General features: G+C 40.0%; 2 protein-coding genes across 4 annotated transcripts; one reads left to right on the forward strand and one right to left on the reverse strand.

Moving 5' to 3' along the window:
• The first annotated feature begins 2,236 nt into the window (after positions 1–2,236).
• Positions 2,237–14,768, forward strand: tmem150aa (transmembrane protein 150Aa). Of its 2 annotated transcripts, none has more exons than XM_077561765.1 (8): positions 2,237–2,310; positions 3,385–3,672; positions 4,878–4,925; positions 5,098–5,184; positions 5,744–5,811; positions 8,165–8,292; positions 8,366–8,543; positions 10,674–14,768. In XM_077561765.1, the coding sequence occupies exons 2-8, from the start codon at positions 3,608–3,610 to the stop codon at positions 10,973–10,975; spliced, it is 876 nt and encodes a 291-aa protein (XP_077417891.1). In that variant the 5' UTR covers positions 2,237–2,310; positions 3,385–3,607; the 3' UTR covers positions 10,976–14,768. The 2 variants fall into 2 exon arrangements, with proteins under 2 accessions (XP_077417891.1, XP_077417892.1); XM_077561766.1 differs by having other exon boundaries at positions 8,366–8,572; positions 10,626–10,969.
• Positions 14,769–15,463: 695 nt separating this feature from the next.
• Positions 15,464–18,817, reverse strand: rnf181 (ring finger protein 181). 2 transcript variants are annotated; one of them, XM_077561916.1, is made up of 6 exons: positions 18,729–18,817; positions 18,359–18,450; positions 16,240–16,370; positions 15,965–16,080; positions 15,787–15,812; positions 15,464–15,714 (listed from the first exon to the last, which is right to left on the reverse strand). In XM_077561916.1, the coding sequence occupies exons 2-6, from the start codon at positions 18,442–18,444 to the stop codon at positions 15,567–15,569; spliced, it is 507 nt and encodes a 168-aa protein (XP_077418042.1). In that variant the 5' UTR covers positions 18,445–18,450; positions 18,729–18,817; the 3' UTR covers positions 15,464–15,566. The 2 variants fall into 2 exon arrangements, with proteins under 2 accessions (XP_077418042.1, XP_077418043.1); XM_077561917.1 differs by having other exon boundaries at positions 15,525–15,714; positions 15,787–15,861.
• Positions 18,818–19,373: the final 556 nt, after the last annotated feature.

Genomic DNA, 19,373 nt, shown 5'->3' on the forward strand with positions numbered 1-19,373 from the left:
TCAGCATGCTTGCCTCGCAGGAGTTTGCTTGTTCTCCTCATGCTTTCATGGGTTTTTGCTGGGTACTGCAGTTTTTCCCCGCATTACAAAACCATGCATGTTAGGTTCATTGAAGACTCTGCTTTTTGTGTGGTGTACACCAAAAATATACAGTAGAACTTTTTAATTTCCCCTTGATTGACCATAACCAGTAAAATAAAATCAATAAATTAACAACAAAGTGAGTCTGCCTTTTTTAAAAGGTGTTATAAAATGTGGGTGGTATGTATGCAGCGTCTCACCATAAGCTCCTCTCTTCCCCCAATTGATTACAAGGGCATGAATTGATTTCCGAAAAGCTTGAATTCTGTCCATTTATCATTAAAGGTGAGGTCTTTAATTTTCACTCAGAAATAAACACTTCTTAAACACTGATCCTTCTCAATCAACACCTGTGGGCTTCTGTAATCATCCACCACCACCCCAGTCTGTATTTTGTCATTTTGTCATTTTGTTGTGTTTTGCCATGAGAGGGACGTTTGTGGGCAGAAAGTCTATGTTTACCCCTCCAGCCAATCACAGAGCGGGGAAGGGAAGGGGGGGGGGTCGCTGAAGGCAAGTGCAAAGTTGACGAGAAGAGTGGGGGTTGAGCCATGGGAGGAGTCAGTTTTTAATTAACTTGTTTACAAACACAAACGGACAAAACTAAAGATTCCACTTTTAAATTACATAATGTATAGTATCATACTATAAAACAATATATTTTGGTCATTTTCATATAATTCCTATGCTGAAACAAGCATGCACGAGGTCCTATTTTCAACAAGTTATGGATGACTTAAAATGTTAGGAAATAAAAGACAAATTATCTTATAAATCAATGACTCTCATGTCGTTGTACATTCATAATAATTGTAAAGACGTGTAATTGTTCTAACTCTTTCACAAATTCAAACATATATAAAAAAATGTCTATTTTGGTGTGTGCTCTTGAATGAATGCAAACTGGCTGCAACATCCTGTCTATTGCAACAACTTAAGGAAGCTTCCTTCACCGGTATTAACAGTAAATGACTATTTGTAAAACAACCACCCAAAAAAGGAACTCTTAACACACTGACTTTTGTGTTAATTTTCGTGCAAAAGGCATATTAAGCAATAGGAGAAAAATCCTATGCTGTATATTTAAAAAAGTAATCAGCATCTTCTGAAAACATGTTTGAAAACATGAAATTTCATATTGGATGCATAATGGTAAAGACATTTTGGCTCCAAAGGTGTTCATAACACTTTTTTCATTACTAAATATGACAGTACCTTTTGAATGATAACAACTGCTAATAATTCAAATATTTATATCAGTAAAATTTATTGATTTTCCAAATGACATTCAGCCTGTTTGCCTGTAAATGGTATTGATCAAATGATATGAAAACGGCCCATAGATTATAGATGATTCTAATTTATCTTCATTTAATTTCATTTATTTAATTAATTAATATTATTTTTTTAATGAAAGAGGGGAGAAAGAAGTAAAACTTAACACCTGTCCCTAATTAACACAGAAATAATGGCAGCTATGGTCAAGGTACACTTACAAACATAACAGTTTTACAAATGGAGGACAAAAATACTAATCAACCCCCCCATCCAGTTAAATACAACATTGTTTTTTTTTGCACACCTATAATACTATACAAATTGAACTTCTAATCTAATTAAGACAGTGGAATCACACGTTGTCACATTGGCTAGGCAAAGTCACTTTTTTCTACAATACTGTATATACAAGCGCAGTCGCATATTCTTGATGGAGTTGCTAATGCAGAAGTGACCCACAGTTTTGAGGGCCGAACCACGAGTGTCAAGTTACATTTCAACACTATCCAATATATGTGTGATTGTATAAAAATAAAAGCTTTGCCAAAACTGGCATTTTGACACTGGCATTTATTGTTTCACTGCATACGTATTACAAGCTGTAACAATGTTGTTTGTCTTGTACCAGCTGTCAACCTCAAACTCAGGAGATGGCCACCTTCAAAGTCCTACGATATGTTACTTAACATATATATAATTTTGTACGCAGTGCTAATTTGACTAAGGCATGATACTGTAATGCTACTTATGTAGGGTTGTTTTCCTAAACTAATTTAAAAAACAAAACAAAAACAGATGAACGTGGAAACGTTAGAACCAACTCCCTAAGTCTTGTTTTGAAAATGACAAAACGGAAGCTAGTCTGTGGCATGCTTGATTAGCTGAGAAAGAGCGCTTTTCTAAAGGGAGACCAAGGTTGTTGGTGTGCGGTGAGGGTCTTGCAGGCTGGTGGTAGGTACAAATTCACGAATACGCTATCACTTGCATTGATCCATCTGCATACTTGTCCTCTACTTAATTTGTTTATGAGCGGCTCATCTCGAAGGTTAACGGAAACGAACATGCGGGCAAGCGGTAAAGACCAGCCGGTAAAGTGCACCCTAGAACTGGCGATGTCTAAAGCTAACGCGGCTAACAGTTGCGCGGTTCATTCGAGCAGACGGGACAATTCAAGAATATTGTTCTACTCGTCCCGTGGCTGCATTTACGTTTGACGTCCATGAAGTTAATTTGCGTGCATTTTGTGAGTTAACCCAAGCGGTGTCGGATGTAGTTAGCCCAGGTCGGCTCCGAGTTGTATTTATGGTGGCCCCCAACACAAATAAATAAGGACATGCACACTCCGTGTTGCTTGCATGCAGAATATTTTCTTTTCTTTTCTTTTCTTTACTGAGAGTGTCATATGACTATGATGCTTGCTCGTCACCTGTGTCACTTTTGAAGGAGCAGTAAACCGATCATTAGTTGGTTTACGCTCCCATCAAAACTAAATATGAAAGTCATTCGTTATGATGTATGTTATGCTAAAGGCATAATTTTACACAGTTACCACTGTGCGTTTTTGGATTGGTGCTGTATTAACAATGTAGTAAGTAAGTTCATTATTGTAATAGGAGTTTGCACTTTGCAGTAATTTGTAACTGAACTACAGTATACCTTACAAAGTGTTATCATGGAGTATTGAGGATTTTCAGATAAGTCTTTAGAAGTGTTGGTTTACACAAGTCCACCAAGTCAGTAATTACTGAACCAACGCTGCATTTGCAGAAGTGTTGGAACTTGGAAGTATCTAACAATACAATCAATATGATTGTAGTGTTGGAACTTGGAAGTATCTAACAATACAATCAATATGATTGTACAGAGCTTAAGGTGAGTTGTTTATGTCAAGGTGCCGCACAAAAAGTAGTAGCAGTGTTATAGTAGACCCACTGGGGGACCGTTGAAACCTAGTCCACATGAAAGATGTTTTTGTGTGCTTGCAAGTTACAGTTGCTGTAAAAGCACTTCTGTTTCTTGTGTCAGGTTGAAAGGGTTCCTGGAGCAGGGTTCCTGGAGCAGACACGCCGTGTCATTCCCCCTTCTGTCCTCTCGTGTCTCCCCTCCCCCTCCTTGTGTGTTCCCCTGTGTGTATGTGACCCCGCAATCCCACCCGATCCCATCTGATCCCCCGTGTCGTGTCGCCACTCCGACCCGAAGCCGCCCTCTCACCCCATGCTTGGGACAGCGCCAGCTCACTGCCAGCCCAATGACTGCCTGGATCGTCCTGCCGGTCAGCCTGTCTGCCTTCTCCATCACGGGAATATGGATAGTGTAAGTGGTGCACGCATGCCTTGAAAGCTTATCACGTGTTCTGTGACAGCACTTGTGACTGTAAGCCTGAAGTGGCTTTTATTGTTGCCACGACTGTTGTATCTGTCAAAACACGAGACAATGCCCATCTTCACTTAAAGAGGAAGTCAGCACCCCAATTATTATTTTTTTTTTTACATGAATATGTTGTGTGCGGCATTCTGATTAATATTGCATTTGTGCAATATGAATTAAGCAGCAAAATCCACCTTGTTTTATCTGTCTTGGAAGGCGGCCATTTTGTCACTTGCTGAGACTGGCAATTACATCGCACTGCCTAAGGGCTGAGGTAATGACCAATCACGGCTCACCTGTTTTCTGAAGCTGAGCCATGCGTGGTCGTTGAGCAACTGTGATGTCATTTTCAGTTGACAGCATGTGACAAAATGTCTGCTCCCTCAGTTGAACAGAAACGGGTGGATTTTGCTGCTTAATTCCTATTGCACAAACGCAGTAATAATGAAAAAGCCCAATGTCAGCAACATTGTTTTAAGCCGTTTATTACACTCCAGTTGAGGTTAAATTAACTTGCCTGTAAAACTAAACACTCAAAACAAAGAGAATTACGCACAGTGCACACTTAAATGGAAACACACTTTGTTTAGCCTCTTTCCCGAACGTATCTAGCTAGCTCAAGGCTAGTGCACATTGATCCGCTAATGCTAATTTGCTTGCTACTCGTGGCACTTTTATCACTGAAAACAACGGCTATTCTTACAAAACACTGCAGGAATCTATACAGAGAAGCATCTTAACATTACTCACCGGAATATGCTCTTCCTACGCTGCAAAAAACAACATCAACTTGTACTTGACATTGGACATACTTATCTTGATTTGAACTTTTTTCTTCTACTCTTTAATGTGGCTTCTGGCTATAAAAGTGTATCTAAACGCGTGGAACCACACTGCCCCTAAGTGGCCAAATCGTGTACGACATGAACAGGACTCCCAATAAAGGCACATACAAACAAGGGCAATACAGTATGAAATAAAGAAATCAAATCGATTTTGGGACATTTTATATGGGTGATTCTGAACCGTAGTAAATAAAAATGGATTTTTTTTTGGGGGGGGGCACACCTCGAATGAGTAATCTCTTCTAATAATGTTCATACTGATTGAGTAACATTATGACACTTGACCTTGTGTTGTTTACTCTGCAGGTATGCCATGGCTGTAATGAATCATCATGTTTGTCCTGTGGAGAACTGGTAAGTGATTCTTATGTCATTTGACAAAAGTTGGCCACATGCTATCATATCTATACCATATATTCTCTCCAACACATGAGAGGGTTTTCCTGTATGAACTGTGACAGCTAAGGCTGTTTGAAAGCTCTATATAAATAAAGATGACTTAACTTGACTTGTGTCACGACTGCAGGTTCTACAATGTGAACTGCACAGAGGAGCCGCCCCGAGTAGGCTTTCCCAAGACCTGCTGCACCATCAAGGACATCCCCCTCATCAGGTGTGCTCGTCTACCTCACAAACTTTCTTCAATGTCCTCACAGTCACCACATGGCCCACAGACCTTGATAAGCACACGGCGGGCGTGATGCTTCTGTGACATCATTGATTCACGCTTTGACTCGTATGCTATCGCAAACGCGTGGAAAGGCATTGCAAGGCGCAGGAGTTTATGATTTCATAAAGTAGTTAGAAGCCCCTTTCACACTGCGCCTGCAGCAGCACATGATCGAATTAAGTCACGTTGCTGTGTTATAATGATTTGGGATTTTTCATTATACTTATTTTGTTCTGACTTTTTAAATTTAATTTAGTTAGTTTTAATAAATTTTTAGAGCGTGTTTGTTAGTTTTTTTTTTAATTTGTTTGGGTATTAGTGTGTTTCTTGTATGCAAGACAAAACATCATTTTGCAGTAAAAACTCAACAACTTTTTTTGTGTGTGTTCCTTTCATTCATCCATAATAACCAAATCTTTCCCAAATCAATTTTCTTCTGCCGGAACTGTCTACAGTATGTTAAGTGTTGCTAACAGCCCTGTTTTGTCTTCATCTTTTGCAGTAAATGTGGTTCTTTTCCGCCTGAAAGCTGCCTGTTTAGCCTCATCGGCAATGTCGGAGCCTTCATGGGTAAGATCGTCAATGAGATGAACCAAACACAAAACATGGCCATGAAGCAATATGTATGCCACAGCTTGCGGAAGGTTGTTTGTCCCGTGTGGTAAATGTGAAACTAGTACTAGGTGTTGCTTGGCTTGGCAAAAAGACTTGCCTGTCATTTCTTTCAAAAGGTACTCTATGTCTTCAGGCGTGCCATTTCCGCCACATACAATAATTCATCATTATTAATGCATTATTTTTGCTGGTGTGTTGACATGGAACTCATCTGACCTGAAAATGAATCTTCATATTCATTCAGGCTGAAATCATGAATCTCTTGGCAACACTTGCCCAAATAGCCTCAAATCAAATGTTAACTGGCCAATTGTCACATGATGATAATGATGTCATCCACCTTCGTGTAGGAGACATCCAGCAAGACTGTACACAGACCAGCCACAAGTGGTGTAGAAGTGTATTGCATCACGCCCCAAGCTGTTCTGAATATATTTGACTCTCAATTGAGGTAACCAGAAAGTATTTGTAGCGCTTCACTTTTTCCACGTTTTATGTTGAGCCTTATTCCAAAATGGCCTCAATTCATTTCCCCACAAATTTCTACATACATCACCCGTAGAAGTTAGAGTTAGTAATCTTTCGAGACTAGCTGCTCTCAGTTTATGCCAAGCTCAACATACTTGCTATCTAAAAGAGGCACAAGATTGGGATCAATTGAGGCCGGTGCATTGTCTTTTTCATATCAGAATGTGTGCGTGGTGCCCATGTCAGCGTCTAGAGCTGCAGAGGGGCTTGAAATAGCCCGAGTTCTCTAAATCAATAATGAATGCAGTTTCCTTCTCTCGGCACCCCTCCCCTGCCTTCTCTTCTTCATGCACCCTCCATGGCCTTCCTCCATTACTCCTCTTCCTCCTGTCATGCAGGAGCACCACTCATTTTTTTTCTTACTGAGAAGGGGGAGATGACGCCCCAAAAAAACAAAACAAACTTTCCTATTATTTATTATTATTAATATTTCTTATTATTAAAAAAACCTTTCCTATTAGCCATTTTATTACATGTACTCTTATTATTATTATTATTATTATTATTTTTTAAATAAACCAAACCCCATTTATGACCCACCAGTGATCGAGCCAATACGGACCTTATTTCCAGGTCTTGGGTACTTGTAGCCTGTGATACTTTAAGCAAAAAAAAAAGAAAGGTGTCAATCTTCTTGGTTAGTAGTTGGTGCTACACTGTGGCCGTTCATTGGTGAATCATCATGTGCACTAGAAAGACAGAAAAGTCTTTGTTCCGAAATGTCAACTGTCATTGTGTTAATTAAAAATTTTATGAATCATAAAGTCCTTGGCATCGGTATGTGTGAGTATATACAGTGTGTGTGAATACAGGGAGTCCTCGACGCTCGTGCCTCGTCCGTAGCGCCTTCTTTTTTGTTAATTTCCCCATAGTAAACACGGCATTTTAAAGTTATTTAAAGTTGTGTTGTTACCTCTAGCAACGGTTCTCCATCGAGCAGGTCGGCTCGCCATCAAGCACGTCACATTTCCCTGTTTAAGTTTCCATTAGCTCCACTTTGCCGTCCGTCAGCTATAAATGTCGACACAAAATATTGGTTGGTGCAAATATGTTCTTTAAAATTGCTGTACAAAGTATTTTGATGTAAATATCGACTTTAACAGTGAAACCTGACTTAAGTCTATATTCAGGTTACATTCGCCAGCGTAGGAACGAAGTATCGACCAACCCTTTTATAAAAGTATTTCCTAAGTGCCTGTTTCCTCTCTAGCTCACACAGTTCTCCAGATACGGAAGCTCTTTGTGGACTCAGTTCATTCTAAAACTGATGCATAAAGAAAAATAATTTAACATTGATTGTATATCTAAACATCAAAATATTCAACCAAATCATATAACGATGTGTAACGATTAACAAAAGTCCATTAGCTTAATGCTAACATTAAATGCAAAGCACCATCAACAGGCTAGCAGAAATTAGCATGGATGTTGACTGTTTGCTGTCGACGGCTGATGGCTAACGCAAGCTGTTCCTCTTAAAGTTAAGTTAATAAGACAGTGTTTTGAGGTATCTCAAACCACCGCTTCTGACAGCATTGTAATGAAAATACGGCCTGGCTCAAATTGACATGGGAACATTATCGCCGATTGTGAGAAAAGAATGGAACAGGATTTCATGACTCTTATTACACATAATTTAAGTGAATATCTAAATTCAACAAAATGTGTTTTGGAGCAGATTTCCACAATTGTATTACATAATATTCTACAAAATGTTTGTTGCGTGGTGTGTGTGCGTTTGCTGTTCGGTTTTACGTAAATGTGCGTTTGTTGTCGGCAGTGGTGATGGTGTGCCTTCTGCGCTACGCCCAGGTGATAGAACACAGCCACAGTTGTTGGGTTAACACCAGCGCTCTGGTGTCGGGCTGCACCAACGCAGTGGGTCTGGTCATGGTGGGCAACTTCCAGGTAAGGTCACTCCTTCCTCACCTTCAGCTACACATCTGGGACATCCTTGTGTGTGTGTGTGTGTGTGTGGTAGGTTGTCAATGCCAAGTCTCTTCACTACGTGGGCGCCGGCGTGGCCTTTCCAGCGGGGCTGCTCTTCGTGTGCTTGCAGTGTGTGCTCACCTATCGGGTGGCCGTCACCGCCCTTGACTTCTGGATGGCACACCTCCGCGTGGCTCTGGCACTCGGAGCCATGGTCTCCCTCGTGCTCAGTATCCTTTTCTCGCCTGGTGACGCTCAGGTGTTGACATTTTGTTTACGTATTTTCTGAAAGTGTTAATTATGGAAATATTAACAATTAATTGGAAAATGGATGGATGGTTTTTAACTCTTTGACTGCCAAAAACGTTAAATGACGTTTAGTAAAAACCTACGGAGGGCCGCCAAGGACGTTAAAAGACGTTCTCCAATTTTTTCAAAAAAAATTTGGGAAACGGGTGGAGGAAAGCCTTGGCCAGCTGTGGTGAAAGTTTCAAGCAGATCTAGTTAGCCTAATGACTATTTTTGGCCCCTAGATGGCAGCAATGACTCTCTTTTGACAAGATTGGGTAGGCGTCAGTAGAAGACGTGAGGCGGAGCTAGAGGGGACAATGGCTGGGGATGGGAAGAGAACATGGCGACCGGTTGCAAGCAGCTCACGCTCGAGCAGTTTTTTTCAAAGACGAAAAGCATCGACCAACGCTAAAGAGCACATTGATGACGACGATGATCATCATCGATGATGATGATGGTGACTCCGAGGTTGGAAGCATTGACGCGGCAGCAGAAGACGTGAGGCGGAGCTAGATGGCTGAAGAAGCGAACAATGGCGACCGGTTGCAAGCAGCTCACACTTGGGAATTTTTTTCAAAGACGAAAGGCATCGACCAACGCTAAAGAGCACATTGATGACGGCGATGATCATCATCGATGATGATGATGATGGTGACTCCGAGGTTGACGCCGAAGTTGGAAGCGCTGACGCGGCGGCTATGACGACGTCATAAAGGTTCACGGGCTAGCGATGCTAACACCGGAAAACGCGGAGCACAACCGAGCACGCTCAGGCGGACGTTCAATCGGACGACGAAGAGTGCCCCGAGTCCAATGCATATTCATCGGAGGAGTGGGTACAGTCTGCTACTTGCTATTCCCCGGAAAAAAAGGCCGTCAAGAAAGTGTAACTTCTGCACGCGAAACGGACAATCGAAGTGAAACGTATCTGTTGTGCAAATCCTGCTCCCTCTCCTTGCACGCAGGGCAGTGTTACAAAAAGAAAAACTGTATTTGAAACATCCACATAATTGTAAATAGTACCACAGTTGCACACATTTGTAAATAGTTTGTGAAATTGTTTTGTCAAATTGTTACACTGTTGAATGGAAATAAACGTATTTTGCAATCTAAAAACACTTTTTCATTGTTGGTGGTGGTGTATTACAGAAGTAAAGCACTATTTAGGTGTTTGTGGCATCATTCATGGACAAAAAGAAGTGTAGAATTCACTAGAGTGCATGAAATAACATCGTTTCACAAAAAGCTCTTTTTCTCCGCTTTTTGTTTCAAAACAGAGCATTTCGGTGAAACTAACCATTTTCTATTGTTGATTACTGAATAAGGTAGAAACAAACTTTTTTTCTGATGAAAGATGAGTTTTCAATCTTTCATTTGGTAGTATGTGTGTTTCCATAGTCCAAACACAGCATTTTCTGTGGACCTTGAAAGATCAGTCAAAATGCTTAAATCGGCTGGCACTGGCGACATCCCGTTTCTGAAAACGCTGGCAGTCAAAGAGTTAAAATACCTTATGTGTCACTTATTCCATGTTTTGTTTTCTTTTTTTGAGGACTAATAATGAAATGAGAATTGTAAAGTAGAACACATGTTTTGTATTTAGGAACAATAACAAATATTCAAGAATGGAAAAAAAAAAAAAGAGTATACTGCTTGTTTCACGAACATAGCTAGCTCAAGGCTAACGCACAATGGAAAGCGCCATTGACTCGCTAATGCTAATTATTGTGCTCTATCGCAGAGATTTTATCACTCAAAATACGGTTATTCATACAAAACGCTTCAGGAATGTATACAGCGAAGCATCTTAACATTACTCACCGGCGTCTGCTCTTCCTGCGCTACAAAAAAATCACTATCATTCGGGCTGTTATGTTTACATAATTTATGAATGGACAGAAAGGTGGTGATATGACTATGTTCAACTTGTATGTTTGGCAATAAGGATAAATACAGATAGAGGACCTCTACAATACTTGTTACTCACTCAAGATGTCACTCTTCTTTTTGAAACCACATAGAACCCCGAGCTCCCGTCTCCTCGTTGCACCTTAACCTCTTCCTCCCAGGCGGCATCTTCTTCTGGCAGGAGAGCTTCACGCTCCAGCACGCCGCAGCTATCTGCGAGTGGGTCTTCACCGTGGACATCCTGGTCTTCTACGGCACCTTCACCTACGAGTTTGGCACGGTCACCGGCGAGACTTTGATGGCAGGCCTGCAGCAGTGTCTCCGCCACGGCTCGGGGGTCATCTTGAGCCCCGGGGCCCGGGACTCCACGCTGAGCGGGGCGACGAAGGGTCTCAAGTCCCCCGGGGGGAGCAGCACGTCAACGCATCTCAACTGCACCCCCGAGAGCATAGCCATGTTGTAGCTCGGCGCGGACGAGCTCCGTGGACATCTGCCACATGGAACCATGACTGAGGTAGCATGCCAAGAGAGAGACTAGTTCTGTTTGACCGCAAATCCAAGCCAACCGCCGTCTGTAATGCAGTTTTAGGAGAATTTCAGAAAGTCATACGAAAAGTGACGCACTACACACGGCACCCGGCCCAAATTACAAGTTTGGACGCAACAAACGCAAAACTTCAAAATGAAGACAAACCCGTCATGTTCATGATGTCACTCGCTAGGCCACGCCTCTTATAGGCACAAACGCAACTACATTTTTTGTTGTTGTGCCTTTAGGCCCGTTTTAGCTAACAGTAATTACACGTTTCAAACAAGTTGGTTTCTTTGTGTAAAATGAGCTAGAAGATGAGCCACGGAGGCCAAACATTGTATATGGATATACGCATAGAACATATTATTGAGTTGAGTTGAGATTTGTAAATAATATTTTGACTCAACCTCCGCGCTTTAATCTATTCACACACTTCCACCCTCAAAACATAATCCTTTCACTCTCCAATTCAGTGCATAACTTTTTGTATGACGTCTCACTAAATTCGTCTGGAAAAAGGGTTTTGTAGTGATACTTTAGGAATGATGTTTTTACTTTGTTTATATTTGCCTTAGTCTGTAAGCCAACCCCCAAAAACGTGCACGGGTCTGTGTTTAGCCCGTACCTCACTGAGCGGCGCTTTGCTTGTTGCTTTTTTGGCAGGCTTCCTTCAAGTTAAGTCAAGTTTAGTTACCGTATATCGGCCTTAATCACGAAAGAGACTCAAAGGGTTTCACATGGCCACAGTTGACAAATGTTAACGACATCCCTTGATCGAACCACAAGAGAGCAAAAAAAAAAAACATCGGGGGAGAAATACGAAACCTTGAGAAGAGAATGTGGAAATCCCCCTTCCAGTGTTGCAAAAACATTGAACGAACTCCGAAAGCCGATTGTAAAGGCAAAACTCGCTACGTGTGCGCAACCTCGCAAGCCTGCGCCCGCTCAGCAAGATACGGGCTTAAGTAGAATGATGCACAACTTGAAGTAGGTTTTTTCAAAGTTGGTGAGTTGAATCTTGGACCGTGAACCCTTTTAGATAGAATTGGACAACATTCCACAGGTGTTTGGAAGTGTAAGGTGCTCCCATCCATAGTTGGACAACTGGGCTGCCTTGATGGAGATTTAAAAAAACAACAACATTATTTTGTTGGCTGCTGTGGCCTTGTTTTATTAAAATTTCCCATTTCATGGATTTCTGCTCAGCTGGCACTTTCAGAACGAGAGAAAATCAATTGATGTTTGTGTAGTAGAAAGAATTCTGAATGTTGACGACAATTAACAGCCTTGTTTGCCCATCAAGCTTTAATTATGACACTTGAAGAATTAAGTTGGATCGTAGTTTCTCAACCGAACGCTTTCAATTTGAAGTCTGACCTCTTTGGAGTGTTCCTGTTCAGACATCAATCAAATAGGACTATTTAAACCAGTAACATACCAGAAAAAGATGCTTCACAATGGATACATTATCCATGCACTCACACATTCACACTGTGGTGGCGGTAAGCTGCTTAAGTAGCCACAGCTGCCCTGGGGCAGGCTGACGGAAGCGTGGCTGCCAGTGTGCGCCTACGGCCCCGCCGACCACCGCCAAACATTCGCACCTTTCATACACCAGTATGAGTAGCACTGGAGGCAATGTGTGTGAAGTGCCTTGCCCAAGGACACAATGACACGTGACTTGGGGAGAGCGGGGATCGAACAGCCGATCTTCTGGTTACTGAACGGCCGTTTCTACACCCTCAGCCACAGCCACCGCTTTTGTACATCTTTTATTTCTACTGTACTGTTTATTGATTGCAGTTGAATGCTGGAGTTGTCATCTTGGAAGTGCCTCCATCTTGTCATGGAAGGAAAAGCATTCAGCAAGGTGGCTGACTTAACCTTTTGACCTCAAAATTTGCCAGGCATGACCAGGAAGGACTACATGATTGCCACATCATGTTTTCAGCCTCTTTTATGTGCCCGTCTAAAATTGCTCCAGTTTCTTTAGTTACAGACCTTTTGCTTGACAAATGGCTGTTAATTATACTGTTGATTTTTTAAAAATTTTGCCAAGCAACAAGCTTACTGCATGGTGTCCATGTCGGCCAACAAAATAATCCTTAAAATGCATAACGACCAGTACTCACTACATCTGTTATGGGTAACCATCCACTGAAATTGACTTGTTAGCTACTGCAGTCATTTTATCAATTTGCTGCAAGTGTGTCCTAGTTTGAGCTCGGCTGGACCTTGTTGACATTTGTTAGTTTGATTAGCCCATTGTGTACGTATGAGTGACAGTATTCTGCTCAAAGCTGCCAGTTGTCCACTTTTAGTTGTATTTATTTTAGTTTTGTTGTTTTCATGAAGTGTACAATTGCAAACAGATTTGGCCTTATCCCTCATATGTGCCAGGGAAACACATTTCCTTTATTTGAGTGTATGTGTTGAGCCTTAGCCATGTTCACCATTTTGAAACCAAAGTCACAGCGTGTGACGTCTACAGGCAGCTTGTATGAGCCATCACAGCAGGGTTGAATTTATTATTCTGTATCGGCATCAGTGCGATATGCCACATTCAACATTGGATTTAAAACCTTTTATTTTTTTGTAGAAAATGTGCAAAAAAAGTCCCTATTTATTTATTTATTTTTGACATGGCTTGAACTCCCCTGAGATTGGCCGGCGACCAGTTCAGGGTGTACCCCGCCGCTTGTCCAGTGTCAGCTGCAGCTCACCTGTAACCCAAGTGATAAGCGGCATACAAAATGGTGGCTGGCGTGAACTCTTATCATACATACACACACACACACACACACACACACACACACACACACACACACACACACACACACACACACACACTATTCAAAGTGAATCATCTCTTTTCTTTTCTTCAAATGAGATAATCAAATACACACTTTTGTTTCCTTTACATTCTCTAAATGTATGCTTTGTCTATCATTTAGGTATTTTAATTTGACAGATTTATATTCAAATATGAAATAAAATCTTAAATTATGACAATGTGTTTTTGGACAGTTAATGTTTGTTGGTTACTGTGGAGACATCCTAGCAAACATGTTGCATTATAGGACTGCTAGATGGGCACTTCAGTGTGTCACAAGTAAGTCAAACACTTTAGGGAATTGTACAACAAATAGATTTATTTGAAAGTCTCAATTAAAAAAAAAAATACATCAAAACAAAACTTTTAAGTCCTTACTTCTGCTTTAAAACACTTGCATGCAAATGGTGACATTTTTTTTTTACATCAGGGGTCTCAAACTCAACTTCTGTGGGGACCGCTGGAGATAGTTGGGTGTGTCTGTGCTGCATCAAGTATTCCACAAAAAAAGTGGTTCAAGTATTCCCCCCCAAAAAGTACAAGTTACAACTGATCCATTGGTGACTTGGTCCGTTCTCTCTTTGCCCTGATCCTTTGCATACTTAACATGTCAAGTTGTGTAATGTCTGATTTCTTAAGCACTGCAATTTTCTCTGTGCATTCAAGACATTCCCCTGTGCTCAAAAAATTGTCTCCTGTTTTTCTTGAAATTTGTGTTTCTTGTCACCAACCTTGCCCTTCGTGGCAAGCTTTGAAAATGACATGACTGGGATTGGGTGACAGGATACCTTTTCCTTCCACTTGGTGTCACTTCAGACTTACATTTTGCCAACAGCTGGCATGAGCCTGAGCTACGGTAGCCCATCAATGATTAAAAAACAAAAACAAAAACACCCAGGGCAATAAGATGGCCATGAACTTTGATGATAAGTCGAAGGCCACAAAATATCTTCCCAAAAATGTTCCCCGGGCTGTGGGTTTGAGACCCCTGGTTAAGATAGTACAGTACATCAGCCCTGCAGTAAACCATCATGAGGTTTAAAAAAAAAAAAAAATACAACCAGACTAAACACCACATGGGCCATTCAGAACAGAAATAAAAATATGACAATCCATGTTTGGATAGGAACTATATTGTGGCAATGCAATATAGTGTAAAATCACTGGTTTACATTTTCAAACCTCTTTTCATATAAAATGATTGGAATGAATGGGAAAAACACGCACACACACACACACATATATATATGTATATATATATATGTATATATATATATATATATATATATATATATGTATATATATATATATATATATATATATATATGTATATATATATATATATGTATATATATATATATATATATATATATATATGTATATATATATATATATATATATATATATATATATATGTATATATATATATATATATATATATATATGTATATATATATATATATATATATATATATATGTATATATATATATATATATATATATATATGTATATATATATATATATATATATATATATATATGTATATATATATATATATATATATATATATATATATATGTATATATATATATATATATATATATATATATATGTATATATATATATATATATATATATATATAAATTAATTGATATATTGAGAAAAAATTATATTAAAAAATGAGCCACTACTGCATATTGAAGGTTAATGTGTGTGTACTTTCACACTGATGGTTAAGAACTTCCTGAATATTTTGTACTGGTAAGAGGTTACTGTCATGTGTACATTGCTCCATGGAGGTCCTCCAGTCTGTGCTCTCTCTGTTTTCTTCTTTCCTACATCACACAGCACACACACACTAAGCAAACACTTTTGCGCGAATACACAAAACGTGTACACACACTCACCTTGTCTTTCTTGAACTCCTCGTAATCTGGATTATCAGTTGGTAATTCAAGTCGACACAGCGGGCAGGAGTTAGTCTTGAGTTAAAAAACAACGAAAACAACAAACGCTCGATAGAATGCTGCTTTGCAACAGACTGAACAAAAAATGTGTGCGTGTGTGTGTGTGTGCTGTTAGTACCTTGCCCAGCCACGGCAGTATACATCCAGAGTGGAAAAGATGTTTGCAAGGCATTTGTCGAACCGTCTCCTGCTCTTCAAACTCCAGTAAACAAACAGGACACTTCAGGCCTTTGTCTGCAATAGTAAAAAGTCAACCAGCTGGGTGGGTCCCACACTGACCATGTACAATATGTATGTCATTAATATATGGGGCAAGTCATTTTTGCTGCGGAATGTCTCAGCAGAATAATAATAATAAAAAAAAAAGGTGCTACGTGCACATCGATGTGTCACCTGCTTGTTCAGGAGAAACGACAACCATATTGAGGGTCTGCACCGCAACTTTTGCAGCAGGGGGAGGAAGACGTTGGTTCCAGTCTGATGAATCCCCCGAGTCCATCAAGTCCAAACCCTGCATCAGAGACCTTCACACACACAAACACAAACCAGTGTTAAAAGCTCAGTGATTGCTATGGTAAAATATGCCATGACAATTGAAAACCGTGTGAGCATTTATTTGACAGATTTGAGCTCAATGTCAACGTTTTAGTACAGTCAAACAATAACATGTTACTCAGAAAATTTGAGTAAAGAGAAGAAGTCCATTTATTTCAATAATTTGTTTCGGAAATTGAATGTTACTTTCGTTCATTACACACAAAGTGAAATATTTCAAGCCTTTATTTGTTTCAATTTTGATGATTATGGCAAAATGACAACAACAAAATCCAGTGTTTCACAAATTTAGAACATTTCATGTATGTGACCCACCCAAACGGATCACAAAGTCAGAAATGTGGGCCTTCTGAAAGGTGTATTCAAGTCATATGCCCTGACAATACTTTGTTGTGGCTTTTTTGACATCGATGACATCATGGCGGCGTGGCTTGGAGACGACTAACCTTTGGCACAGATCAGGTGTTATTGTAGCCCAAGATGCTAGTTTAGAATTTGTCTGTATTTTAGGGTTTTTGTTCCCTCATCTTTATCTTGACAACAATCCACAAAATTTCAATGAGGTTCAAGTCAGGCGACTTTGCTGGCCAATCAAGTGCCATTATTCCATTGCTTTTAATGCTGGTTTTGGGCAGTTTTGGCTTTGTGGGCAGGTGCCAAATCCTGCTGGAAAATAAAAGCCCTCCCCCAAAAAATGACATGGCTCTCCAAACCATTACTCACTGTGGAAACTTCACACTGGACTTTAAGCAGTGTGACTTTTGTGCTTGTCCAGACTCTGGGAGACCTTGTTTTCTAAAGGAAAATTGACTTTCATCTGAAAAGAAGACTTGGGAGTCGAGACCACTTTTTCCTTGCACAGATGCTCCTGACGTTTGGTTCAGGAGTGGCAATCATGGAAATCGATAGCTGTAGCTCATGTCATGTATGTGGTGGTGTTTATTGCACTGACACCAGCTCCAGTCCACTCCTGAAGGACTCTTCCAGATTTCAAAATCGCCGCTGCTTGACATCCTCTCCAGCCCTGTCACTTGTGCACCTTTTTCTTAACACTCTGTTCATGTACTTTGATACAGCAATTGCAATGCAATTTCTTTTTGAGACCTTTTCTCCTTATGGAGGGTGTCAATTATGGTTTTCTGCACAATGTTCAAGTCAGCAGTCTTCCCAGCCTACTAAACTAGACTGAGACAATTTAAAGACTGAGGACCATCTCTGCAGTTGTTTTGCATTAACTAGTTGACAATATTGGGACACGGGGGGCATACAATGTTGAGCTTTGTCACAGTATTCTAATTTTGTGATTTTTGTCTCTTTCTTTACAATCATCAACATCGAAACAGATAAAGCCTTGGAATATTTCACTGTGTGTGGTGAATTAATGCAAGTTTGCCCTTTTGTATTTAACTGTTTAGCACAATACATATTGCATTACATTTTTAAGAGCTATTTGCTTGAATGTTTCGCAAAAATGTTTATTTAACTTGAATACAATATTTCAAATGGACCATTATTTGAGTACGATTTCACACTGTAATGTTCAAACTGTGCATGTATGTTTATTCAATTTATTTCTGATAAATAAAACCAAAGACTCTTTTAAAAAAAATTAAATTAAATAAAACTACACCATTGTATTTTATCACACTGAACTTGGACATTTATATATTTTTAGGAGGTACTTGATGTAAAGTGTTTGAAAATCACTATACTAAGTTGCCAATTGTATGCTACTATTGGCGTTAATAATTATGACTATTTCGTTAACACCTGGCGCTTCATAACGCGCAGATGCCAACTCGAGCACAATTTTACTTCACTAGTAACATGTAGTTGTCCTGCCAAGGTCGTCCTACTAGAGAAGACAAAGAACGCGCTAGTACATTGACCTCAAAGTGAAAAAAACTAATGAATACTCAAACTGCTTCCGGTTCATGAGTGACAAGTAGATGGTCACCTGGCCAGTTCAAGTAGAGCGTTCTGGCGGTACTGTTCCTCGGGGTTAGTGGGCTCACAGTCGTGCTCGTCGAAGTAGGATGCCATCTTGTCCTTTGGTTTAAAACACAGAAAACGGTTCAAGTTTAACGCGTGATTAAAACACGGAGAAATATCACATGCACTAAAATTTATATGGAAGAGTTCAAACTTAGTCACCGGTCAAAATGTGGTTCAAAGAACATTGCTGCAGGATCTAAAATGTTTGGTTTCTTAGGGATTTTGGACAATTTCCCCTCCCTTTAGCTTGTAAAAAATGATCAACTGCTGCAGCTAAATTTCTCGTAATTATGGAAGCATAATAGAGTCCACATAGACAGATTGACACTTACCTTAAAAATTGAGATCGTTTGTAACAAGAACCATTTGTCATTCTTCCGGGTAGAACAGAATCAATCACGTGGTGATGCTTTTCTCCAATCATCGCAATTGAGTCCTGACTCAATCAGGCTACGCCTTGCAGCGCCGGCTTGTTGATTATTGGTTACTCGGGCTGTCAGTCAAAGCCAACCAGTCGTTGCCCAACGTCACCATGCAGTACTTGAGCCTACCACTAATGACGCTACTTAAACATTTGCTACAGATTCGTATCTGATTTGCTACACAGGAAAACAAACAAACATCCATCCATTTGCTTAACTGCTTTAGTCCTCACAACACCTCTCAATAATAACTTGATGCCACTCTTCTTAGCAGCTGGTAACCGTATAGGAAGAATGAAACACATTTTGCTCCACCTTTTCAATATTTTATGTATTTTTTTTAACTTGTGAATGTTAAAATTGTTCTTGGTCAGCAGCACTAGATTAATACAGTAGGATACATTTGACAGGTGAGGCATGATGATTTTTGATTGAAGAGCGTCTTTGTCATTATTGTAGAAATGTGCCTTGAACTCGTGCTCATAATAAGAGGCCACTCTAATCTGCTGCGTATTTCTCACAGAAGTCATTATTGTTTCAGAAGTTCAAATAAAT

This window comes from Vanacampus margaritifer, chromosome 3 (assembly GCF_051991255.1).
Source record: "Vanacampus margaritifer isolate UIUO_Vmar chromosome 3, RoL_Vmar_1.0, whole genome shotgun sequence".
In the NCBI taxonomy this organism is placed as follows: Eukaryota; Metazoa; Chordata; class Actinopteri; order Syngnathiformes; family Syngnathidae; genus Vanacampus; species Vanacampus margaritifer.